At 41.9% G+C, this 21,577-nt stretch overlaps 1 protein-coding gene across 1 annotated transcript; it reads left to right on the forward strand.

The window, feature by feature from the left end:
* The first annotated feature begins 12,149 nt into the window (after positions 1-12,149).
* On the forward strand, positions 12,150-19,881 carry LOC136652560 (vomeronasal type-2 receptor 26-like). The gene is made up of 6 exons (XM_066629497.1): positions 12,150-12,353; positions 14,230-14,252; positions 15,633-15,858; positions 16,601-16,813; positions 18,490-18,616; positions 18,977-19,881. The coding sequence occupies exons 1-6, from the start codon at positions 12,150-12,152 to the stop codon at positions 19,879-19,881; spliced, it is 1,698 nt and encodes a 565-aa protein (XP_066485594.1).
* The last annotated feature ends 1,696 nt before the right edge of the window (positions 19,882-21,577 follow it).

Consider the following 21,577-nt stretch of genomic DNA (forward strand, 5'->3'; position numbering starts at 1 on the left):
TTTCTAGGCAGAGGGATAGGCTTTGCTAGGTAGCAGAGTCCCTTTTAGTAGTGTTCTTTATTATATTTGGACTCGGAGAGTTTGTTTGCTCATTAGAGGGGGATGTTGCTGCAGTCTTATCAGCTGTCTGAGCAGGCAAGAATCACTTTGTGCAGGATGGAGGATGATACAGTGGTCAGAGGCTTGGAGCTATGTGTGGAGGAGGGCAGCAGCTCTTGATTAGAGTCAGAGAAATCAGAGAAGACTCTCTTTGCTGTTATTTTGAATGTACTGAGAAACCTTCTCATTCGAAACAGAGTCAGGGGAATTGTAGAGGTGTCAAAGGACAGAAGGAGTCTGACTCTAGATGCAGGACTACTTAGCCATTGGGCACTTATCATGTCAATTTGATTAAGATCCATACATAAAAGTTTACTTAAGGATATTTTTACACAGAACCTGTCCCTCCATTTTCCATAATTTACTGGCACTCTGCCAACCTCCAAGAGAATTTGGTTTGCTTGGAAACAGCGTGAGTGAGAGCCAGCAGCTTTAAGCAAAGAGACAGGTTTGATCCTAGATTCTTTTGCAAAGACAGAGGCGTCCTTGGACATTATCTGCGTGTGGCTGTAAGCTCGTGTTGTTGCTGGAGAACTGCCCTTGGGTCTTGGGGCTGATTGCTCCTGCAGCTTCTTTTGTAGTTTATCAATTTGGGAGGATATAAACTTAAGTTCCCGAAAGATTGCCAAAACTGTTCTAGCCGCAACAAGGGAGTGATCTCCCAAAAGAGTTAAGATGGAAGTATTGCCTGGTTCAAGGTCCACCTGTTTCTCTTGGTCTCTGTGAGTTAGGTCCTTATCTCCCAGTGCACTCTCATGAGCATAAACATTTACTGAGATCGCTTCAGGGCAGGACCCATTCTTAGTGTTTCCCAAACATGGTATGCTGTTATGTTCTTCCCCCTCCAAATCAATTTCAGCCTCTAGACAGCTCGAGTTATTAGATGAAGCAGGGTTGGGAGGAACACTTACGGTCTCGTTCCAAGATGTTATTTGGTCCAGTCTGAGCTGTTTAGAGACCTTCAGAGGGGACCCGCTGCCAGCTAGCTGCCTTTTCTTTCTCCTGCCCATGCTCAATCCAAATCAATCCACAGAAGTAGGCACTCCAAAGCGGCAAAATAACCAGTATCAATGTTGTCAGCAGGGTCTTCAGCTAGTTAAAATAACTTGGGAGAAGAAAAAACCTCCCGCGTTGCCACTAAGGCAAAAAGATAAGAGCCCCAGCAGCTGAAATTCTGCTAGACGGCAGCCCAGTTCTAAGTAACATGACTGAGAAGCAGTGCTTCATAATGCTCAGAAGAAGCTGGGTTATTGCATCATGACCAGAAATATCCAGGACTGGGAAAAAGTAGATACTGCATGCAAATTTCCAAAAGTCAAGTGGGCTATAGAGGTCCCTACTTGGAAAAAGTGCTCCACTTGTGAAGGAAGGACTTCTTGGAGGACGATTCTTCTCTTAGAGCAGGGGTGTCCAAAATTTTTGTCAGGAGGGCTACATAATCTCTCTGACATATGTGTTGGGGGCCAGGAAAAAAAGAATTCCTTTACATTTAAAATTTGAATAATGGTTTTACATAAATGAATATATTGGAGATGGAACTTATATGAATAAATGAAGGTTTCTTTTTTTCATTTTTTTTAATATATTTTATTCATTCATTACAGATACAGGAAAGGAAATAGGCTTAACTTTGGGTAGGGTACAACACAGGTTACGCATAAGGTTTGGCCCCAGATTCCAACATACATCATTCAATTAACACAAAAAAACACACAATAATCATCAATACAAAGGATCGCATATTTATCAATATAAAAAATTAATTTTTACGAAACACTCAATTTTATCTAACTAGATTTATCTGCCCAATCATAAAAAAACTTCCAATATTTTCTTACTCTATCTAAATCTCTCTCTTTCATTCTTTCTGTTAAAACTTCCATTTCTGCTACTTCATAAATTTTATCTATTAAATCTTCTTTAGTTGGTACATCTATAGATTTCCATTTTTGTGCAAACAATATTCTTGCCGCTGTAACAATATTTACAATAAGGTGTTTCTTAGGTTGGTCTTTAATTTCTGATGTCACATTTAGGGGGAATATTTCTGGTTTGAATGGTAATACACAATGCAATATCTCTTGCAACACTTTATGTATCATTTTCCAATATTTCTTTGCTTTTTCGCATGTCCACCACATATGATAAAAAGTTCCTTCTAACTCATTACATTTCCAACACTTATTTGATAACTCAGAGTACATTTTTGCTAACTTCTCTGGTGTTAAATACCATCTATAAAACATTTTATATAAGTTCTCTTTAAAAGTCACTGCTTTAGTTATCTTAATATTTGTATTCCAAATTTGATTCCAATCCTCCATTAATATATTATATCCAAATTTTTTTGCCCAATGCACCATTGCATCTTTAACTATCTCATCTTCCATTCTCATCTCCAGGAGAAAACTGTACATTTTTCTTATATACTTCCCCTCATCAATCAAAAATATTTTATCAAAACTTATATCTTCTTCATATAGACCTATTTTTTGATCTTCTCGTAATCTTGTTCTTATTTGCATTTCATTCCACCAGTCCAACTTTATTCCTTTCTCTTCTAACTCAGACTTACTTAAAATCTCTCCTTTATTGTTCAGCAAGTCACTATATGACATGCACAATACCACAATACCACAATTTTAGACTTTTCATAGTTTAGCTGCAAAGAGTTTGTTGTAAGATATTCAATGCAGGCTTTGACCAGTCTCCATAAGCCCATTTTTGTACATGAGATCAGAGCCATGTCGTCAGCTTATAAAAGTAAAGGGACGTCCACCGATCCTAGTTTGGGGCAATGCAAGTCAAGCTTTGATAAGATGGGGGCCAAATCATTGATGAAAAAGATGAACAGAGTGGGTGCCAGCACACAACCCTGCTTGACCCCCTTGTTGATTGGGATTGGAGCTGAAAGGTCACCTTGTGGGGATAATTTCACTTGACAGGAAGTATTTAGGTGTAGGACACGAATTAGTTCTAGTAATCTTTTGTCAAGTCCCATCCCTTTTTCAGATGTCGACATGCACTCCCAGACTGAGCACATCATAGTGGAGTGTAATGAAGGGTCGATCATCATGCTCTATTCTGTCCTGGGCTATTCTGTCCTGTTGGTTTTCTGGCCCTCACCAGCTTCACAGTCGCTTTTCTAGCCCGAAAACTGCCAGATACTTTCAATGAAGCCAAATTCATCACCTTCAGTGTGCTGGTCTTCTGCAGTGTGTGGATCTCCTTCATTCCTGCTTACCTGAGCACCAAAGGGAAAGACGTGGTGGCCGTGGAGGTCTTTGCCATCTTGGCCTCCAACACTGGCCTCCTGACTTGCATTTTTCTCCCTAAATGCTATGTTATTGTTCTAAAACCAGATCTCAACTCCAAGCAGCTGCTAACAGAGAAAAGAAGTTATTAAATCCGATTCCAAGATGATAGTTGTTTTGCATGTTTCTCTCTCTCTGTGTTTCCACACAGCAAGAATACTAGAGCACAGCATATCACATTTTTAACTCAGTCCAGATTCTTTGGTATGGAATGTATACGGTGGGATGAGAAATCATTTCAGAAGCAATAGTTGCATCTCCTTGGTAGCTATCCAAGGATAATGATAATAACGCAGGACAAAGACACAACCCAGAAGTCAATGTTGAAACAAGGAAATACAAAGTTCATATAAAGACATGATACTAAGGCAGCACAGGATCACCAAAAGAACCCAAAGGTTTCCATCCTCTAAGAGCAGAATCTTCCTCCAAGAAGTCCTTCTTTCACATGAAGAACACTTTTTCTGAGTATAGGAAGGGAATTTTTGTAGTCCAAACTATTGGAAATTTTATATAGTTCTGAGGTTGTTTTTTTTTTCCAATCTTCGATATTTCTGGTCATGATCCAATAACCCAATTTCTTCTGAGCATTATAAAGTGCTGCTTCTCAGTACTTTTACTACAGTACACTTATAGTACACTTAAATTGGGCCCTTTTCTTTCAATGTTCATCATCTAGATCTCAATCATAATGATCTCTAGGTTGATGCATTAGACCAGAATAAGCACCCAACACTGCTGCACTGGTGGGGTCACTGGGTCGGAAAGAGAGAAATTGCGATATGCCTTCTGTGGTATCATGAAGAGGTGTGGAAGGTGCGTACTGCATCGGCTGACACCCTCAGGGGGATGGAACCACTAGTGGCCGATGTTTTGGAAACCTTTTAGACTCTCCGTATTTATGAATAATAGCATCAAGTTATATGGGATTTAAATGTTCTATATGGGAATAGTAATTGCATGCAGAACACAAATGAAACAAACCATGTTGAATTATCTGCATTCTATCACACATTGGGCCATTTAACCTTCCAAAAGAAAACACAACTGCCTTATGTAACAAAAAGTGAATTTGCTGAACTCAAAACTCACCAATAACACTGATAGTTCCAAGAACCAATGATGTGTTATTGTGACACAGCAGGCAACCAAAAAGGTGCACAAATGCAGAGATGGACAAAACCAGTGCAGCTTGACTTCAGTCAAGTTATGAGTCTCCACCCCCTTTAACTTGACTCGAAAACAAGCCCAAACAAGTGGACTTTCCGAGTTGCCTAGAGCATTCTGGGGACTCTAAAAGACTCAAGTCCTGACTTTTTAGGTAAAAAAGGCAACTGCAGCTCTGTGGACAAAAATGGAGCTGCTGCCAGGGTGTGTGTGTGTATGTTGGAGTTCTCATTTGCTACTCCCCTGGTATCCCCATCCCATCTGTAAACAAGGTGGGAGGGGGTGGAACAAACTGTGTGAGAGTGGGGACAGAAGCGGTGAGAGGCAGGAGGGTCACATGCAGCAGCTGGCAGGTTTACCAGTACGACCCACTCCTTTGCAGCTTGACTCAGAAGTAGTTCCACTGTGGCCAGTCATTCAATGAGTCTGCTGAAACCATGCCATTTCTTCTGGATGACTATCAACCACCACTACCCTTGGCCAACTTGGGCCAACTACCCTTCCCATACTTGTTAGGGGAAAAACCATCCAATGATTACCAGTTCCTTCAGAGATGGACAAGAAAGCCTGCTCCTACCTCCCCCGCTTCTCAGTGCAAAACCAAAACATTAACCCTTCCCTGTCTCCTGGCTGGAATTTCCCTGCAGACTCAAGGCAGACTCAATTCTGCATGCGTGGGGACTCATTTTCAAGTCAGTGGCCTGGACTCAAGTACAGAGCCAGAGTAAATAATACCTGATGTTTTCAATGATGCCAAGCTGGTCACTTTTAGTATGCTGACGTTCTGCAGTGTGTGGATCTCATTCATTCCCACCTACTTAAGCACCAAAGGGAAATACATGGTCGCTGTACCTGGGGCATTTGCCCCTTTTAGGCAGATCTGCTACTGCTAGGAGTTGAAAGTAGGTCAACACCCAAAAACATCTGTCCAAGAGTTCAAGTTTGAAGTGAAGTGAGTGAACTTTGTCATAACCAAGCATGGACCTTGCTAGAGGCTTCTATCAGTGCTTTGACTGCTGTCATGGCAGCCTAAGAAATTCGACAATGTGGTACTGTAAATGTCATGCATGCCTGGGTTTTACAGAGTCTTAGTTTATAGATTTGGAAAAGTCAACTACCTAAAACACTGTAGGATTGTGGAGCTCAACGTCTTAGCTGAATCCACCAATACAAAACCTGAGAAGGCACCAAAGTCCAGTTGCATGGATTCACTCATTAGTCTTTGAATGTACTTCTGCAAACTTCCATCTAGCATTTTTCTGTCTTCCATAATCAGTATTAAAAAAAAAAAATCCACAGAATGCTCACAGAAGGCTAAACTCCAGATCTGTGGACAAAAATGAAGCTGCTGCCAGGGTGTGTGTATATGTTGGAATTCTCATTTAATACTCCACTGATGTCCTCATCATATCTGTAAACAAGGTGGGAGGAGTAGAGCAAACTGTGAGTGCGCAGACAGAAGTGGCACGAGGGAGGAGGGTCACATGCAGCAGCGGGCAGGCTTACCAGTATGACCCACTCCTTTGCAGCTCTACTCATAAGTAGTTTCATTATGACCAGACATTCAATGAGCCTGCTGAAACCATGCCATGACTCCTGGATGGCTATGAATTACCACCACCCACGCAGCTTTCTTCCCCCTTTTCCAGGGGAAAAACCTTCTTCCAATTATCACTGGTTCCTTTAGAGATGGACAAGAGAGCTCACCCGCCTCCCCGCCCCTTCTCAATGCAAAACCAAGACATTCAGTCTTCCTTGCCTCTGGCTGGAAGGGCCCTGCTGCTTGCCCGGTCTGAATGATGGCCCCACAATGCCTTTCATGCCTCAAAAAAAGTAAGCAAGCACACCCAGACAGAGACACTTGATTCTGCCCGCGTGGGGACTCGTTTCGAAGTCAGTGGCCTGGACTCAAGTACCTTGCCAGAGTAAATCATACCTGGTGTTTTCAATGATGCCAAGCTGGTCACTTTTAGTATGCTGACGTTCTGCAGTGTGTGGATCTCATTCATTCCCACCTACTTGAGCACCAAAGGGAAATACATGGGCGCTGTACCTGGGGCATTTGCCCCGTTTAGGCAGATCTGCTACTGCTAGGAGTTGAAAGTAGGTCTTGAAAATCATGCAAAACAATGTGGAAAAAATGGGCTCAGTTGCAACTGGAAAATTTCATGCACATCAGTTGCAATTGCAATGTAAGGAGATGATTATAACAGTGACCTATCCTTATTCTGCCTTACCGCTTGAGTTAGAAAGGATTAACATGTACTAAAACACACAGATAGACCACAGATTCAATAATAATTATGCAATCACAATAATAATAATAATAATAATAATAATAATAATAATAATAATAATAATAATAATAATAATAAACTATGCAATCACAGCAACCCACATCTAGAATGTCCTTGTAATTGACCCTTCCTCTCTGCCCCAGTCATAAAGCAGAGGGCAACACCCAAAAACATCTGTCCAAGAGTTCAAGTTTGAAGTGAAGTGAGTGAACTTTGTCATAACCAAGCATGGACCTTGCTAGAGGCATCTATCAGTGCTTTGACTGCTGTCATGGCAGCCTAAGAAATTCGACAATGTGGTACTGTAAATGTCATGCATGCCTGGATTTTACAGAGTCTTAGTTTATAGATTTGGAAAAGTCAACTACCTAAAACACTGTAGGATTGTGGAGCTCAACGTCTTAGCTGAATCCACCAATACAAAACCTGAGAAGGCACCAAAGTCCAGTTGCATGGATTCACTCATTAGTCTTTGAATGTACTTCTGCAAACTTCCATCCAGCATTTTTTGGTCTTCCATAATCAATATTAAAAAAAAAAATATCCACAGAATGCTCACAGAAGGCTAAACTCCAGATCTGTGGACAAAAATGAAGCTGCTGCCAGGATGTGTGTATATGTTGGAATTCTCATTTAATACTCCCCTGATGTCCCCATCATATATGTAAACAAGGTGGGAGGAGTGGAGCAAACTGAGTGCGCAGACAGAAGTGGCACGAGGGAGGAGGGTCACATGCAGAAGCGGGCAGGCTTACCAGTATGACCCACTCCTTTGCAGCTCTACTCATAAGTATTTTCATTATGACCAGACATTCAATGAGCCTGCTGAAACCACGCCATGACTCCTGGATGGCTATGAATTACCACCCCCACCACCCCTGCCGTCTTCTTCCCTCACTCATCCAGGGAAAAAAAAAACTTCTTCCAATTATCACTGGTTCCTTTAGAGATGGACAAGAGAGCCCACCTGCCTCCCCCCAGCTCCTTCTCAATGCAAAACCAAGACATTCAGTCTTCCTTGCCTCTGGCTGGAAGGGCCCTGCTGCTTACCTGGTCTGAATGATGGCCCCACAATGCCTTTCATGCCTCAAAAAAAGTAAGCAAGCACACCCAGACAGAGACACTTGATTCTGCCCGCGTGGGGACTCGTTTCCGAGTCAGTGGCCTCAGACCCGAGTCAGTGCCAGAGTAAATAATATATACCACTAAAGTCATAGCATGGGGTGGCTGCTTTGCCTTCTTTTTTCATTTTTTTAATAAGTAAAAGAGCAGTTGGAGGACCTGGCAATTGGAGCAGAACTTTGAGGATGTGGCCACAGTTCTTTAGAACTTTGCTCTGGCTTACTCCTGATCTCACTGCTATACAATATTCCAGTGGTTGCAAACTTTTTACAGGCCCTAGAGGCTGCTGTCTGATTTATAAACACTAAGGTGTGTGGCTATAATGGTGGTTGGGCACCAGTACCCCCCCCCCCCAATTTGCAGTTTGTTTAACCCTTAATGAACAATCTGCCCTGTTAGTTTTGCAACCGAACAAAAATGGGGTCATGTCCCACTGGTGGGTTTCAGACTCACAGTTTGGGAACTGCTGCACGATTTGAAACAGAACGATGTTTGCCTTGACAAACCATTTGGTGCTTCTTTCTGTTTAAATTTTTACATAGGGGCATGATGGGAAGTGTAACCATATGTCCTAAAATCCTAAAGCCCCCACCCCACCCTCCACCATTATTCTGCTTTGTTAAATGTTGCCCCACCGCTATTGAAAAAAACACCATGTTTTATGTGTACACCATGTATAATATGATTTGGCCCACCTGTGTAACATTCCCTTAACAGTTTTATTTACCATAGAGTAGCTGATCTGTAATGTGGGGTGAAATCTGAACTGGAATCACAGCAAAGGCAATACACATCTCACATCTCACCATGATCTAAGTACAGACTGCGCTCCGTAAAATTGCATACCGTTTGATCTTCATAAACATGTATGTTTTTCATTTCACAAAGACAATCAGGGAGATGTTTAGGTACTCTGTAATTATCCAGAATACTGTCATTTCCTTCCTTGTGCAGTTGGTAAGAAATACATCCATATTTCAAAAGGAGTTGGATATATCCTGAACTGTATGAGTGCCCCAGGGTGGAACAGAGATCACCAAGCATCTCTTCTTTGGAGAAATATTTTAGGAGGAATCGCTGTGAGCACATATGCTGCTTCCATGTGGCTCCTGAGTGAGGCTCTTTCAAAGTGCCTGCCATAGAGATATCATTGTAGCTGGAACTGTAGTTCAGGATGCAGACATTCAGATGCAACTGGGTTAGACATGCATTTGCAGCCCTGTGGCTGTTTCTGTTCTTCCTGCTGCTGCTTCTCCCTTCTCTTGTCTGTTGGGAGAATGTGCCCAGTGAATGTGAATTTGAAGGAAGCTATGGGGATACTAGGCTAGGAGATGTTGTCATTCTTGGGGTTCTATCTCTTATATGTCCTGTACACACTGCAATCAATTTTCAGAGACTACCAACAATGAAAAAAGGCAATTTCACGTAAGTTATTTCTTGTTTGGTACCCATCATGCTATTTGAAATGTGAAGACTACGGATCAAACAACTGCACTGGGATGGAATTTCAACAGGTGCAGCTTATTGGGAAGAACAGGGTGGGGTTGGGGCTGTGCCATGGCTGGGAAGAGAACGGATATCATTGAAAGCAGCTCTGTTTATATCCTACCCCTTTCCTGGTCACAAACTACCTACATATGTCCACTTTGACTTACACCAGCAAAATCACTGGCACAGGTCTAAGTAGATCCACTGCAGCAGCTAAGACTTGCTTCAGGACAATGGAAGAAATGTTCCCTTACCTAAACATTTTGTTCTGGTCAGATGAACAATGTCATTCCTGCACTCCTCTTCCTTACACCTCTTTAGTTTTGTTTCCTTTTCTATTCATACTTGGAATGAACTTTTCACTGTACCAGCGTATATCCAATAGCACGGGAGTCACTGTCCCCTAAAATCGAGTGCTGTGTGATTCAGCACTAAAAATGACATTGTTCTTGACACTGATTGGCCAGAATACACTGCTCACAATGACAACAGCTGTCAGTCATGCCCAGGATGAACTACAGTGTAGTAAAACTGCCCTCAAGGAAATGCTATTGCAGATGGAATTACTGTACATGTACATGTGATTCACATGAGATACAAGGCAGGGCACCAAGATGCAGGTCTCCTGTTGTCTTATTTATTATTATTATTTATTATTTATTGGACTTGTAATCCGCCTTTCTCCCCAAAGGGCACCCAAGGCGGGTGTGTCTTGTGTGCTCCCTGAGGCATCTGGTAGGCCACTGTGAGATACAGGAAGCTGGACTTGATGGGTCTATGGCCTGATCCAGCAGGCTCTTTGTATGCTCCTATGTTTTTATGATAGACCTTATTTCTGCCTCAATGTCAATCTAATTGCAGAATAGAGTACAAACATTATCAGCATGTCCTGGCCTTCATTTTTGCCATTCATGAGATCAACAGGAATCCCAACCTCTTGCCCAACGTGACCTTGGGTTTTAAAATCTATGACAACTTTTTTGAAGGAATGGCCACATATAAGTCCATCCTGGATCTACTTTTCAAACAGTAAAGGAATGTGCCCAATTACAAGTGTGATAAGAAAAGTGATGTCTTGTCTGTCATTGGGGGATTCATGGTAGAGTATGTCATCCAAATGGCCAACATTCTTAGCCACTACAAGTTTCCACAGGTATGAACATTCAGATGCTTGAGTGGGTGGTATAAAACTGCTCTTCACTTATATTATTTGGAACTTTATCAGTGAATGCCCTTTTTTTAGCTTGAAATGAATTGCAAAGGGGCAATGCAATGCAACAAGTAAATCGTTTATTGAGATGAAATAACCATTTGAGGAGGTCTTTGAGATCTCAGTTGTATAGGATATAAAATGACTTACCAGGAGACCAGATGTAGGCAGACAGACCTCAAGCTCTAAATAATAATAATAATAATAATAATAATAATAATAATAATAATAATAATAATAATAATATTTATATACTGCCTTTCTTAGTCAACAGATTTCCCCTCAGACTTTAATTCAAGACAGTTTGCATAGTAAGGCTTTCTAAACCCCCATAGGAATTTTTATAATAGAATAGTTCTAATCTTTCATAGAAAGCCTCATTACAGCTGAATTCCTTCCCAGTCTGGCCTCCCTCTGGCTGCTTCACTTCCCATCCAACTTGATAGCAATTCCTCTATGCCACTGATGGTCAACTCGTTATCAGCATGTCGACAGCTCTCAGATACTTCTGGTTGTTTAGAATTGGTGTACCCAGATCTTCAGGCATACAAGGCAGCAGCTCTGCCACTGAGCCAGACCTCCTGCCCTAAATATGCTTTTCAGGAAATAGCACCCAGGTTTGTATCCCAAGAAAATGCGTCATAAATACAGCCAGTTATATACACTGTTCTTAAGCACGCCAATCTGGACGCATTGATTTCAATACTGCTTAGTCATGTCTCATATTCTGGGGATATAAACCATAGAAGTGATTTTATTCTTTGAAAAAATGGAAACTTGAAGCTCGATAAAACAATAGCTTGGTCTGAATCAAATACATTACCCATTTCATGACATTAAGTGTTGGTTAAAGGAAATGTGTGCTCCCAAGGAAACTCATTTAGAGTACAACCTTATACATGTCTACTCAAAAGAAAGTTTCATTGTGTTCTATGGGGCTTCCTCCCAGGAAAGTGTGTATAGGATTGCAGACTTACTATATTTTATTGATGGGAATGTCTACAAAGATACATTGTTTAGTATACTTAGTATATCATCAAAAAGCAAAAGTCTAGATGGTAATAAACACTGTGGTTTGGAAAACGGTGGTCAATTTTCAAAGCTGTTATGAGCCATGTGTTCTCCCATTAGATTACCTATGGAACGTATGAGACACCAGTCACAAGAAATAATTTTCCTTTTATATACTGGATGACAATAAGGGAAGGTACTCTGCACACCGGCATAGTCCAGCTACTACTGCATTTTCAATGGACATGGATTGGTCTCATTGTTTCAGACGATGATAGTGGAGAAGGCTTCCTGCAGAGGCTGACACCATTGATGGCCCGGAACAGCATTTGTGTTGCCTTCTTAGAAAGGACTGGCGTTGCCAAGAATCTTAATTTGGAAGAACACACTCAAAATACATACTTACAAACTATATTAGATATACGCTCCACACTTTTATCGATGACAGCCAAGGTTGTTATTGTCAGTGGGGACTCTCAGTCTCTGGGACCACTAGCCATCGTTTCATATATTGCTGAATTTTTGTATAAATCCCATATAGGGAAGATTTGGATCACACCACCTCAGTGGGATTTCACCAGCGCTATTGACATTGAGGGCCCCCATTGCAGACATCCGCTGGATCATAAAAAAGATCCGAAAAATGTTGGCGCCACATGTGATTAGAGATCAAATTAGGCTTACCTATACCTTTATTGGAGGCTCTAGCGACAATGTCCCAGAATAACTTATGGTTATTGCTAATTGTGGCTTGAATCAATCTTCCCCAGGACTTTTTAATAAACTCATGTCGCTTGGACTGAGTCAGATCCTTTAGGAAAGCAAGGGCTGTAAAATAAGTTTTTAAATCATCCTTAGAATTGCTGGCTCTAAAGTTCCCAAAACACACCCTGGCATGGGCCTTAGCACGTTTGCAGTCCTGATCATACCATCCTGGGTTATCATTATTGGGTCTGCCTTTAGCCTCAGTCACGGCCGAAGAGTTGGCAATATTAACATGAACATAGTTCATTAAGGATTCAAAGGCAGACACAATAAGTTCAGGTTCTGTTAAAGTCAGAACATGTTCCCATAAAATCTTACCACTCGAGTTGTTCAACAATAATTGAATTTCAGAAAGAGTGGAGTCATTCCATCTAATTTTAGCCAAACGAATAGAACTATCCCTATCACACAAAGGAGGCTCAATACAAGGTAGACCTACGTTAAAAACAGTACATAGAGGCAGATGGTCACTCAATTTAAAATCATCAACTTTAAAAGTAGAAACAAAAGGCAAAAAAGAAGCTGAGATTAAAACATAATCAATGACACTGGTACCTGCTGGGGAAACATAGGTAAATTCCGAAGCCCCAGAAAAATTACATAGGCCATTAAGCCAAATCAAATTAAACTGGAGACTAAAATTTGCCAGAAAAAACCCGGCAGCATTAAAACTGGTGTCTTTAGAAAATCTCACTAAGTGTCCATGAGTAGATAAAAAAGGTTCACAGTCCTCACAAGCCATCTTAAGAAAAATCTCATTACCAACCCCAACTCTTGAGTTAAAATCTGCGCCAAGAATTACTATAGCATTGGGAAAAATACTAGTCATCGCATTACATTGTTCTGAAAGAAAATTCCAAGCTTGCTCCCTCTGTGAACTATTTTGACAAGGGGGTAAATAAACATTAAAAACAAGAAATGTCCGCAATGGGGGCCCAGAGATTTCTTTCTCTAATTTTGAGGCTTGGCCCGACGTATCGGAAGAGGAAATCCTTGATTTAATTGTAGCCTTAAAGTCGGGCAAGGCTCCGGGGCCTGATGCCATTCCTACCATCTGGCTCAAAGAAGATCCTTCGTTCTGGACATCTATTCTCGCCCCGCTTTTTTCATCCATTAATGCTTCTGGTTGTTTCCCTAAAGTTTGGCTTAAAGCCATAGTGATTCCCATTTTTAAAAAAGGCGACCCTAGTAAGCCGGATAACTACAGACCCATTAGTCTTATCTCTGTAGTTGGTAAGTTGTACGCTAAATTTCTTCTTCAGCGCCTTACCCAATGGATTACCCATTCTAATATCATGGGTATAGAACAAATAGGCTTTAGACAGGGGCAATCCACTATGGACCATGCCCTTATTCTTCAACATCTAGTACAAAAGTATTCTATTCAAATGAAATCAAAACTTTTTGTCGCATTTTTGGACCTTAAAGGGGCTTTTGACAATGTGAATAGAAATCTCTTATGGACAAAACTAGCTAGTATGGGGCTAGATTCTAAACTACTTGCTCTTATTCGGGGCCTATATTCCAACACATCTGCCCAGGTCAGATACACCCCAGGAGGCAACTATACTGATGAATTACCTACCAACAAGGGGGTGAAGCAAGGCTGTGTGCTGGCTCCCATACTGTTTAATCTTTTTTTAAATGACCTGGCTCCTTCCCTGGCTATTGTTGACGGTCACCCCCCTAGGTTGGGGGATTTGCAGGTTCCAATTTTACTTTACGCTGATGATGCGGTCATTTTATCCCGTTCTAGCCTGGGTCTCAAACGTCTGATCGGTAAGTGTATAGAATTTTTTTGTGCTGACAAGTTACAAATTAACTATACCAAATCTAAAATTATAGTTTTTGGAAGATCTTGGAGTCCAAGTGTTTGGAGATTCAATGGCCAAATTATAGAACAGGTTAAAACATTTAAATATTTGGGCATTCTTTTTGCGTACAATTTAGCATGGACGTCCCATTGTTATATGGCTCGTTCTCTTGCTAAAGCCTCTTCACAAGCCATTGTCAGCTTCTTTCACAGTAAAGGTGGCAAGTTTATTCCGGCGGCGTTGAAGGCCTTCAATGCGAAATGCTCCCCCCAATTATTATATGGGGTTCCACTTTGGATTGGGTCATTCAATAATTCACTAGAGCAGATTCAATCAACTTTCTTAAGAAGCACACTGGGTTTGCCCCGGTGTGTGTCTTATGCGGTGCTCTGTCTTGAATCAGGCCAAATCCAACTTGAAACACTTGCGTGGATTAGAGCGATTAAATTTTGGCTCAAAATATTCTATAATTCTGACCCTAACACTCTTTTATATCACCTCCTTGTTGACCCTTACTTCTCTGATAAACTTTGGAGTGCAAAAATAAAACAATTGGGAGTTGAGCCTGACTTACTTGGTCATTTGCCCCAAGCCGAGGCTTTTAGGCTCATTAAAGGGAGACTCCTGGATATTCACTCCTCCAATATTTTATCTGCAGCCAATAAAACTTGTTCACCTTTATTTTATCACTTACCAGTTAAAGTAGGCGAAATTCCCAATTATCTCTATATTTTGGAATGCCCAAAGATTAGAAGGGCCTTTTCTATGGCCCGTTGTAATTCTATTCCATCTTCTGTTCTTTGGGGTAGATTTAATGGCATTCCTTTCCAGGAAAGAATTTGTCCCTGTCCTCAGTGGGCTGTAGAAACGTTAGACCACCTTCTTCTTCATTGTCCGCTTCACAATGAGGCCAGAAGGAAATGTCTGGCCCTTCAATTTCACCTTAACACCCTTGCTGTGGATTTTGCTAGATTGCAATTTTTATTAGCCTCCACTGATTTTGACATTGTTTCTCAGATAGCTAAATTTATCTCACAAATCGTGGCGACTAATCTGAAGCGTGCCCCTACTCTCTGAAGTGTTCGGTTATAGGTGATATTTGTAGTTTGCTATGTTATGCTTGTGCACTTTTGTATGTTTTTTGTTGTTGTTGTATGCTCAATAATGCCTAATAAAGGTGTCTGAATCTATACATTGAGGGCTTCTGTGCAAAAACATTCCATGGGACTTTGTCTTTCACAACCTCCACAAGGCCCGTGCCAGGATTCCAGTACTTCCTTCAGACTCTAAAGCCTGATAAGTCACTCACACTTTTTCTCTGCATTTTCTACAAATATGCATTCAGGTGTTGCCATGATGGGAAATTTAAAACCTGTAAACACTGTACAGGAGCGGAGAAACTGGAGAGCCTGCCTCAGTCTCTGTTTGAGATGGAGATGAGTGATCAGAGCTACCACATTTACAATGCTCTCTATGCTGTAGCGCATGCTTTAAATGCCATGTTTTTGCCCAGACCAAAAACAATGCTGAACAGAGACACATCCAAACTGTTGAACTTTGAAGCGTGGCAGGTATATTCCTCACTGTAACGAAATGGTTATGTATGATGTAATTCCAACCACACTTAGTAGGAAGAAACTTGCTACTGAGCAGAATGAAAAGTTCTTCTAAATGAAATTGCTGTGGATGGAATGGGTGGTGTGGGTGAAATCATGTCCCTGGGCACATGGGGTGGACACACTGCTGAAGCTAAGCAGATCTGGATCTTGCAGGACTTTGAAGACAGACAAACTGGTTATCCTAGCCCAGATGCAATGCTTTAAGTTGCAAAATGAAAGAAAGGTGGAATATAAATATTTATTTAATTGTGAAAACCAGCCACTAGCATTGTTAACACAAAGCTCCCTGGAAACCTTTGAGTAGGGGAACAAATTATATACTTCAATAAGGCTCAACCAATTCAGCTTTCTATCACCAATGCAGCTGCAGTGTAGCTCCTAGGCCTCTGCGATTACCCCCACACTGCAGGATTTAGTGCATGCCCCATTGGCATAGCTGCATCAGTGCGAGAAAGTTGGATAGGACTGGGCCCTTAGATATGGAAATGTTGGATATGATGGTGACCTGAGAGGAGAGGAAGATGAGGAAGATCTGCCAAGCCTATTCTGTTTTTAATGAATGAATAAAATGTTCTTGTACCTTGTATATCTCAGGTTTACAGGTATCTTTTTTTTGACTGGGGGTTTGATACAATACAATTGTACAATAAGAATGTATCAATTGTTTTCTGTTTTCCATTTTTGTCCAATCTAGATGCACGCTTTTCTGAAAAATGTCCACTTTAACAATGGTGCTGGCCATGAAGTCTGGTTTGCCCAGGAGGAAATGTCATCTGAACTTGATGTTATCAACTGGGTCACTTTCCCCAATAAATCCTTCCTTAAGATTCAAGTTGGAAAGATGTCTCCAAGTCAAGAGTTTACCATCCATCATGACGTCGTTGTGTGGAATAGCAGATTTAAGCAGGTAGGGCTAAAATCCTTCAGCAAGGTGACCTCCTCATTTGCCTGGGAACATGATTTTACCCACCCCACCCAAGCATTCCTGAGCATCTGAACATACCTGGAGACATGCACTGCATAAAGTGGTGGAGGTATGAGTGAGAGACCTTTGAGATGTAAGGGATCATATTTTCCCCTTGCCTCTGCCTGACAGCTTATGGGTCTCCTCTTACCTATGCCAGCTATACAATTGGTATAAGCCCCAGACAGTGGAGCAGGTTGAAAAATAGGGGATCGCTTCCGAAATGCATGACTGCCATCAGATCAACCCCTTCCTTCCCTGACACACCCCGGTTCCTCCCCTGTAGTGCCCCATTATCTTCCTCTCTGCCCATGGCCCACCCCTGCCAATATTGTTCAGGTCTTGTAGGAATGCTATAAGTACACCATTAGTACCCATGCCTAATGTTAAATATCCTAATCCACTTTAATCTAAACCCATACTGGATCATTCCTCTATGGACACAGAATAAAACTATTTTAAACATATTTGCAAGGCACATACATGTCATGTTGATTAACCAAATATGTACATTGAGATAAACAGTGAGATAAATATCAAATAGATAGCTGGGTTTTGAGGTGGGCCCCATCTTTTAATGCACTGAATCCTACTGGAAAAAGAAGGATGGCCATATTGGGGGACATTAAAAGAGCTTCTACTTATGTTGCTATTTTTTATTCATAGACGCTAACCCATCAGAATCGAATTGCTGTTGGGCACTGGCATACCTGGGGAGGAGGTAAAATGCCATGGGCGCCACCCCTGGGAGCCAGCCAACCCCCATGCCACCATCCACACCCCTGCTGCCATACATGCCCCCTCACCACTGTTTTTGGCCGCGCTCTGGAGGCATTCTGGGGGCTGTGGAGGTTGCACATGTCAGATCTGTCACATTTCCCAACATTCCTACCATGGTAGTATCAAGTCTAATATATTTAAAATGAAGTGAAGTGAATGGGGACACACCTGAAATTGGTTTGTGAACAACCTAATCAATCCTGAACCACAGTTAGCTGCCATCCACACCCTCACTACATCCACGCCTCCCAACCGCCATTTTTGGTTGCCCTCTGGACTCTGGGAAGGCCTTCTTAAAAACCCTTCAAACTGTCACTTCTGATTTTCTGACAAAAACTGGAAGTAATGTATAAAAGCACTTGAAGGCCTCTGGAAAGCCAGAGGAGGCCACACGATGGTAAGGGGTAGCAACCACTGGGCAGGCAGTATTCTGTGGTCCTAGCCTCGGGCAGCACAGGCGCCAGGAATGCCAGTGCGATGGGCCAATTCCCTGACGAAATAAAAGCATGCTAGGATTTCTGCAAGCAGAAGGGCACACTGGGAATAAAACCTAATACTGATGTATTTCCTGTATCATTTTGGCTCTGCCCTGAGCTCTTTTGAGCCTCAGTAGGAAAAAGAAAACTCTCCACTGAAATGTGAGTGTAGAACTCTCCCTGAAATCAAACAGCACAGCAGTCTTCATCACGTTGCTGGCAACAGGGGAGTTCTCTGTTGCTGGTCAGGATCGAGTTGAGCATATGGTCTTGATAAGCTGAAGTGCACTGAAAGAGAAGGATGGTGTTGGTGGTGGACATCAAATATTTGCTTCAGCACTTCTTTCCATTATTTCTTCTTAGAATCCGCCTGGTTCAACCTGTGTTGAGAGCTGCCGTGTTGGACACAGCAAGACGGTTCGAGAGGGGGAAGCAATCTGTTGCTATGATTGTACTCTGTGTCCAGACGACATGATGTCTAACCAGACAGGTAAGTGGCAGTGCACAGATTTTGCAGGAAATATTTGCAAATATTAGTCCACCCTAAAACCATAACATATACCTTTGTATTGGCCTGCTCTTCTCCAGACACTTAATTTATGATGCACTGCTTCTTAAAGGGAACACTGATTACAGCTGCAACAAGGGAGGCAACTTGAAGGACTTCAGAGGCATTCCATCACATTAATCCCAAAGATGCCTATTCCTTGCTGCATTTGGTCATCCCCCTGTCCCTAAGCAATGAAGTGCTCAAAAGGAAAATGAGGAATTCTTGTCCAACATATGCTTCCATCATCCCATCATTCTTAAGACTTAATTGAGTTACTAACACTCTCTTTGTCCTCTTCAGATGCAGTCCATTATGTCATATGCCCAGAAGATGAGTACCCAAACAAGAACCAAGATCAATGTATCCCCAAACACATGGCCTTCTTGAACTACAATGAGCCCTTAGGAATCAGTTTGGTTTCCATCACTTTTTCCTTTACAGCAATGACCATTTTGGTGATACTGATCTTTTTAAAGAACTGGAACACTCCCATTGTCAAAGCCAACAATCAAAACCTCACCTGCATTCTTCTCACCTCCATCCTGCTTTGCTACCTTTCCTCCCTTCTCTTCCTCGGAAAACCTAGCAAAGTGTCCTGCCTTCTCCGACAATCAGCTTTTGGCATCAGTTTCTCTGTGGCAATTTCTTCTGTTTTGGCTAAAACCATCACTGTGGTCCTGGCCTTCATGGCCACCCAGCCAGGGAACAGGACGAGGAAATGGCTGGGGAAAAAAGTGGCCCACTCCATCGTCCTTTCCTGTTCCCTCATTCAAGTGGGGATTTGCACTGTATGGCTGTCCACCTCTCCTCCTTTTCCAAATGTTGACATGCACTCCCAGACAGAGCACATCATAGTGGAGTGTAATGAAGGGTCAATCTTCATGTTCCATTCTGTCCTGGGATACATTGGTTTTCAGGCCGTCTCCAGTTTCACTGTTGCTTTCTTTGCCCAAAAGCTGCCAGATACTTTCAATGAAGCCAAATTCATCACCTTCAGCATGCTGGTCTTCTGCAGTGTGTGGATCTCCTTCATTCCTGCTTACCTGAGCACCAAAGGGAAAGACGTGGTGGCCGTGGAGGTCTTTGCCATCTTGGCCTCCAACACTGGCCTCCTGATTTGCATTTTTCTCCCTAAATGCTATGTAATTGTTCTAAATCCAGCTCTCAACTCCAAGCAGCTGCTAACAGAGAAAAAGAGTAATTAAATCCAATTCCTAGATGATAGTTTTGCATGTTTCTCTCTTTCTATGTTTCCATACAGCAAGAATACTAGAGCACAGCATATCATATTTTTAACTCAGTCCAGATTCTTTGGTTTGGAATATACACGGTGGGATGAGAAATCATTTCAGAAGTAATAGTTGGATCTCCTTGGTATCTATCCAAGGAGAATGTTAATAATGCATGATAAAGACACAACATAGAAGTCAAAATGTTGAAACAAGGAAATAGAAACTTCATATAAAAGCATGATACTGAGGCAGCACAGGGTCACCAAAAGAACCTAACGTTTTCCATCTTCTAAGAGAAAAATCTTCCTCCAAGAAGTCTTTCTTGCACATGAAGAACACTTTTTCTGAGTATAGGAAGGGAATCTTTGTAGTGCAAACTATTGGAAATTTTCTGTATTTCTGAGTTTTTTTTCCAATCTTCGATATTTCTGGTCATGATCCAATAACTTAATTTCTTCAGAGCATTATAAAGTGCTGCTTCTCAGTACTTTTACCACAGAACACTTATAACAGGCCCTTTTCTTTCAATGTTCATCATCTAGATCTCAGCCATATAGTCATAATGAGCTCTAGGTTGATGCATTAGACCAGAATAAGCACACAACACTGCTGCACTGGTGCGGTCACTGGGTCAGAAAGAGAAAAACTGCAATATGCCATCTGTGGTATCATGAAGGGGTGTGGAAGGTGTGTACCGCATCGGCTGACACCCTCAGGGGGATGGAACCACTAGTGGATGACATTTTGGAAACCTTTTCGACTCTTCGTATTTATGAATAATAGCATCGTGTTATAAGGGATTTGAATGTTATATATAGGAATAGTAATTGTATGCCGAACATAAATGAAACAAGCCACCTTGAATTATCTGTATTCTATCACACATTGGGCCATTTAACCCCCAAAAAGAAAACACAACTGCCTTATGTAACAAAAGGTGGATTTGCTGAACTCAAAACTTTCCAATGAGATTGATTGTTCCAAGAACCAATGATGTGTTATTGTGACACAGCAGGTGACCAATATGGTTTTCATAGGCAAAGATGGGCAAATCGAGTGCAGCTTGACTTGACTCGAGTTATGAGTCTCCACCCCCTTTAACTTGACTCAAAAAGGAGCCCGAACAAGCAGACTTTCTGACTTGCCTAGAGCATTGTGGGGACTCCAAAAGACTCAAGTCCCAAGTTTTTAGGTAAAAAAGTCAACTGTGGCTATGTGGACAAAAATGGAGCTGCTGCCAGGATGTGTGTTTATGTGAATGTTGGAGTTCGCATTTAATACTCCCCTGATGTCTCCATCCCATCTGTAAACAAAGTGGGAGGGGGTGGAGCAAACTGTGAGTGCGCAGACAGAAGTGGCACGAGGGAGGAGGGTCACAAGCAGGAGCAGGCAGGCTTACCAGTATGACCCACTCCTCTGCAGCTCTACTCATAAGTAGTTTCATTGTGATCAGTCATTCAATGAGCCTGCTGCAGCCATGCCATTACTCCTGGATGGCTGTGAATTACCACCACCACCACCCCCGCCGCCTTCTTCCCTCACTCGTCCAGGGAAAAAACCTTCTTCCAAATATCACTGGTTCCTTTAGAGATGGACAAGAGAGCCCACCTGCCTTCCCTCCACCTCCTTCTCAATGCAAAACCAAAACATTAAGTCTTCCCTGCCTCCC

Source organism: Tiliqua scincoides, chromosome 5 (assembly GCF_035046505.1).
Source record: "Tiliqua scincoides isolate rTilSci1 chromosome 5, rTilSci1.hap2, whole genome shotgun sequence".
NCBI lineage: Eukaryota > Metazoa > Chordata > Lepidosauria > Squamata > Scincidae > Tiliqua > Tiliqua scincoides.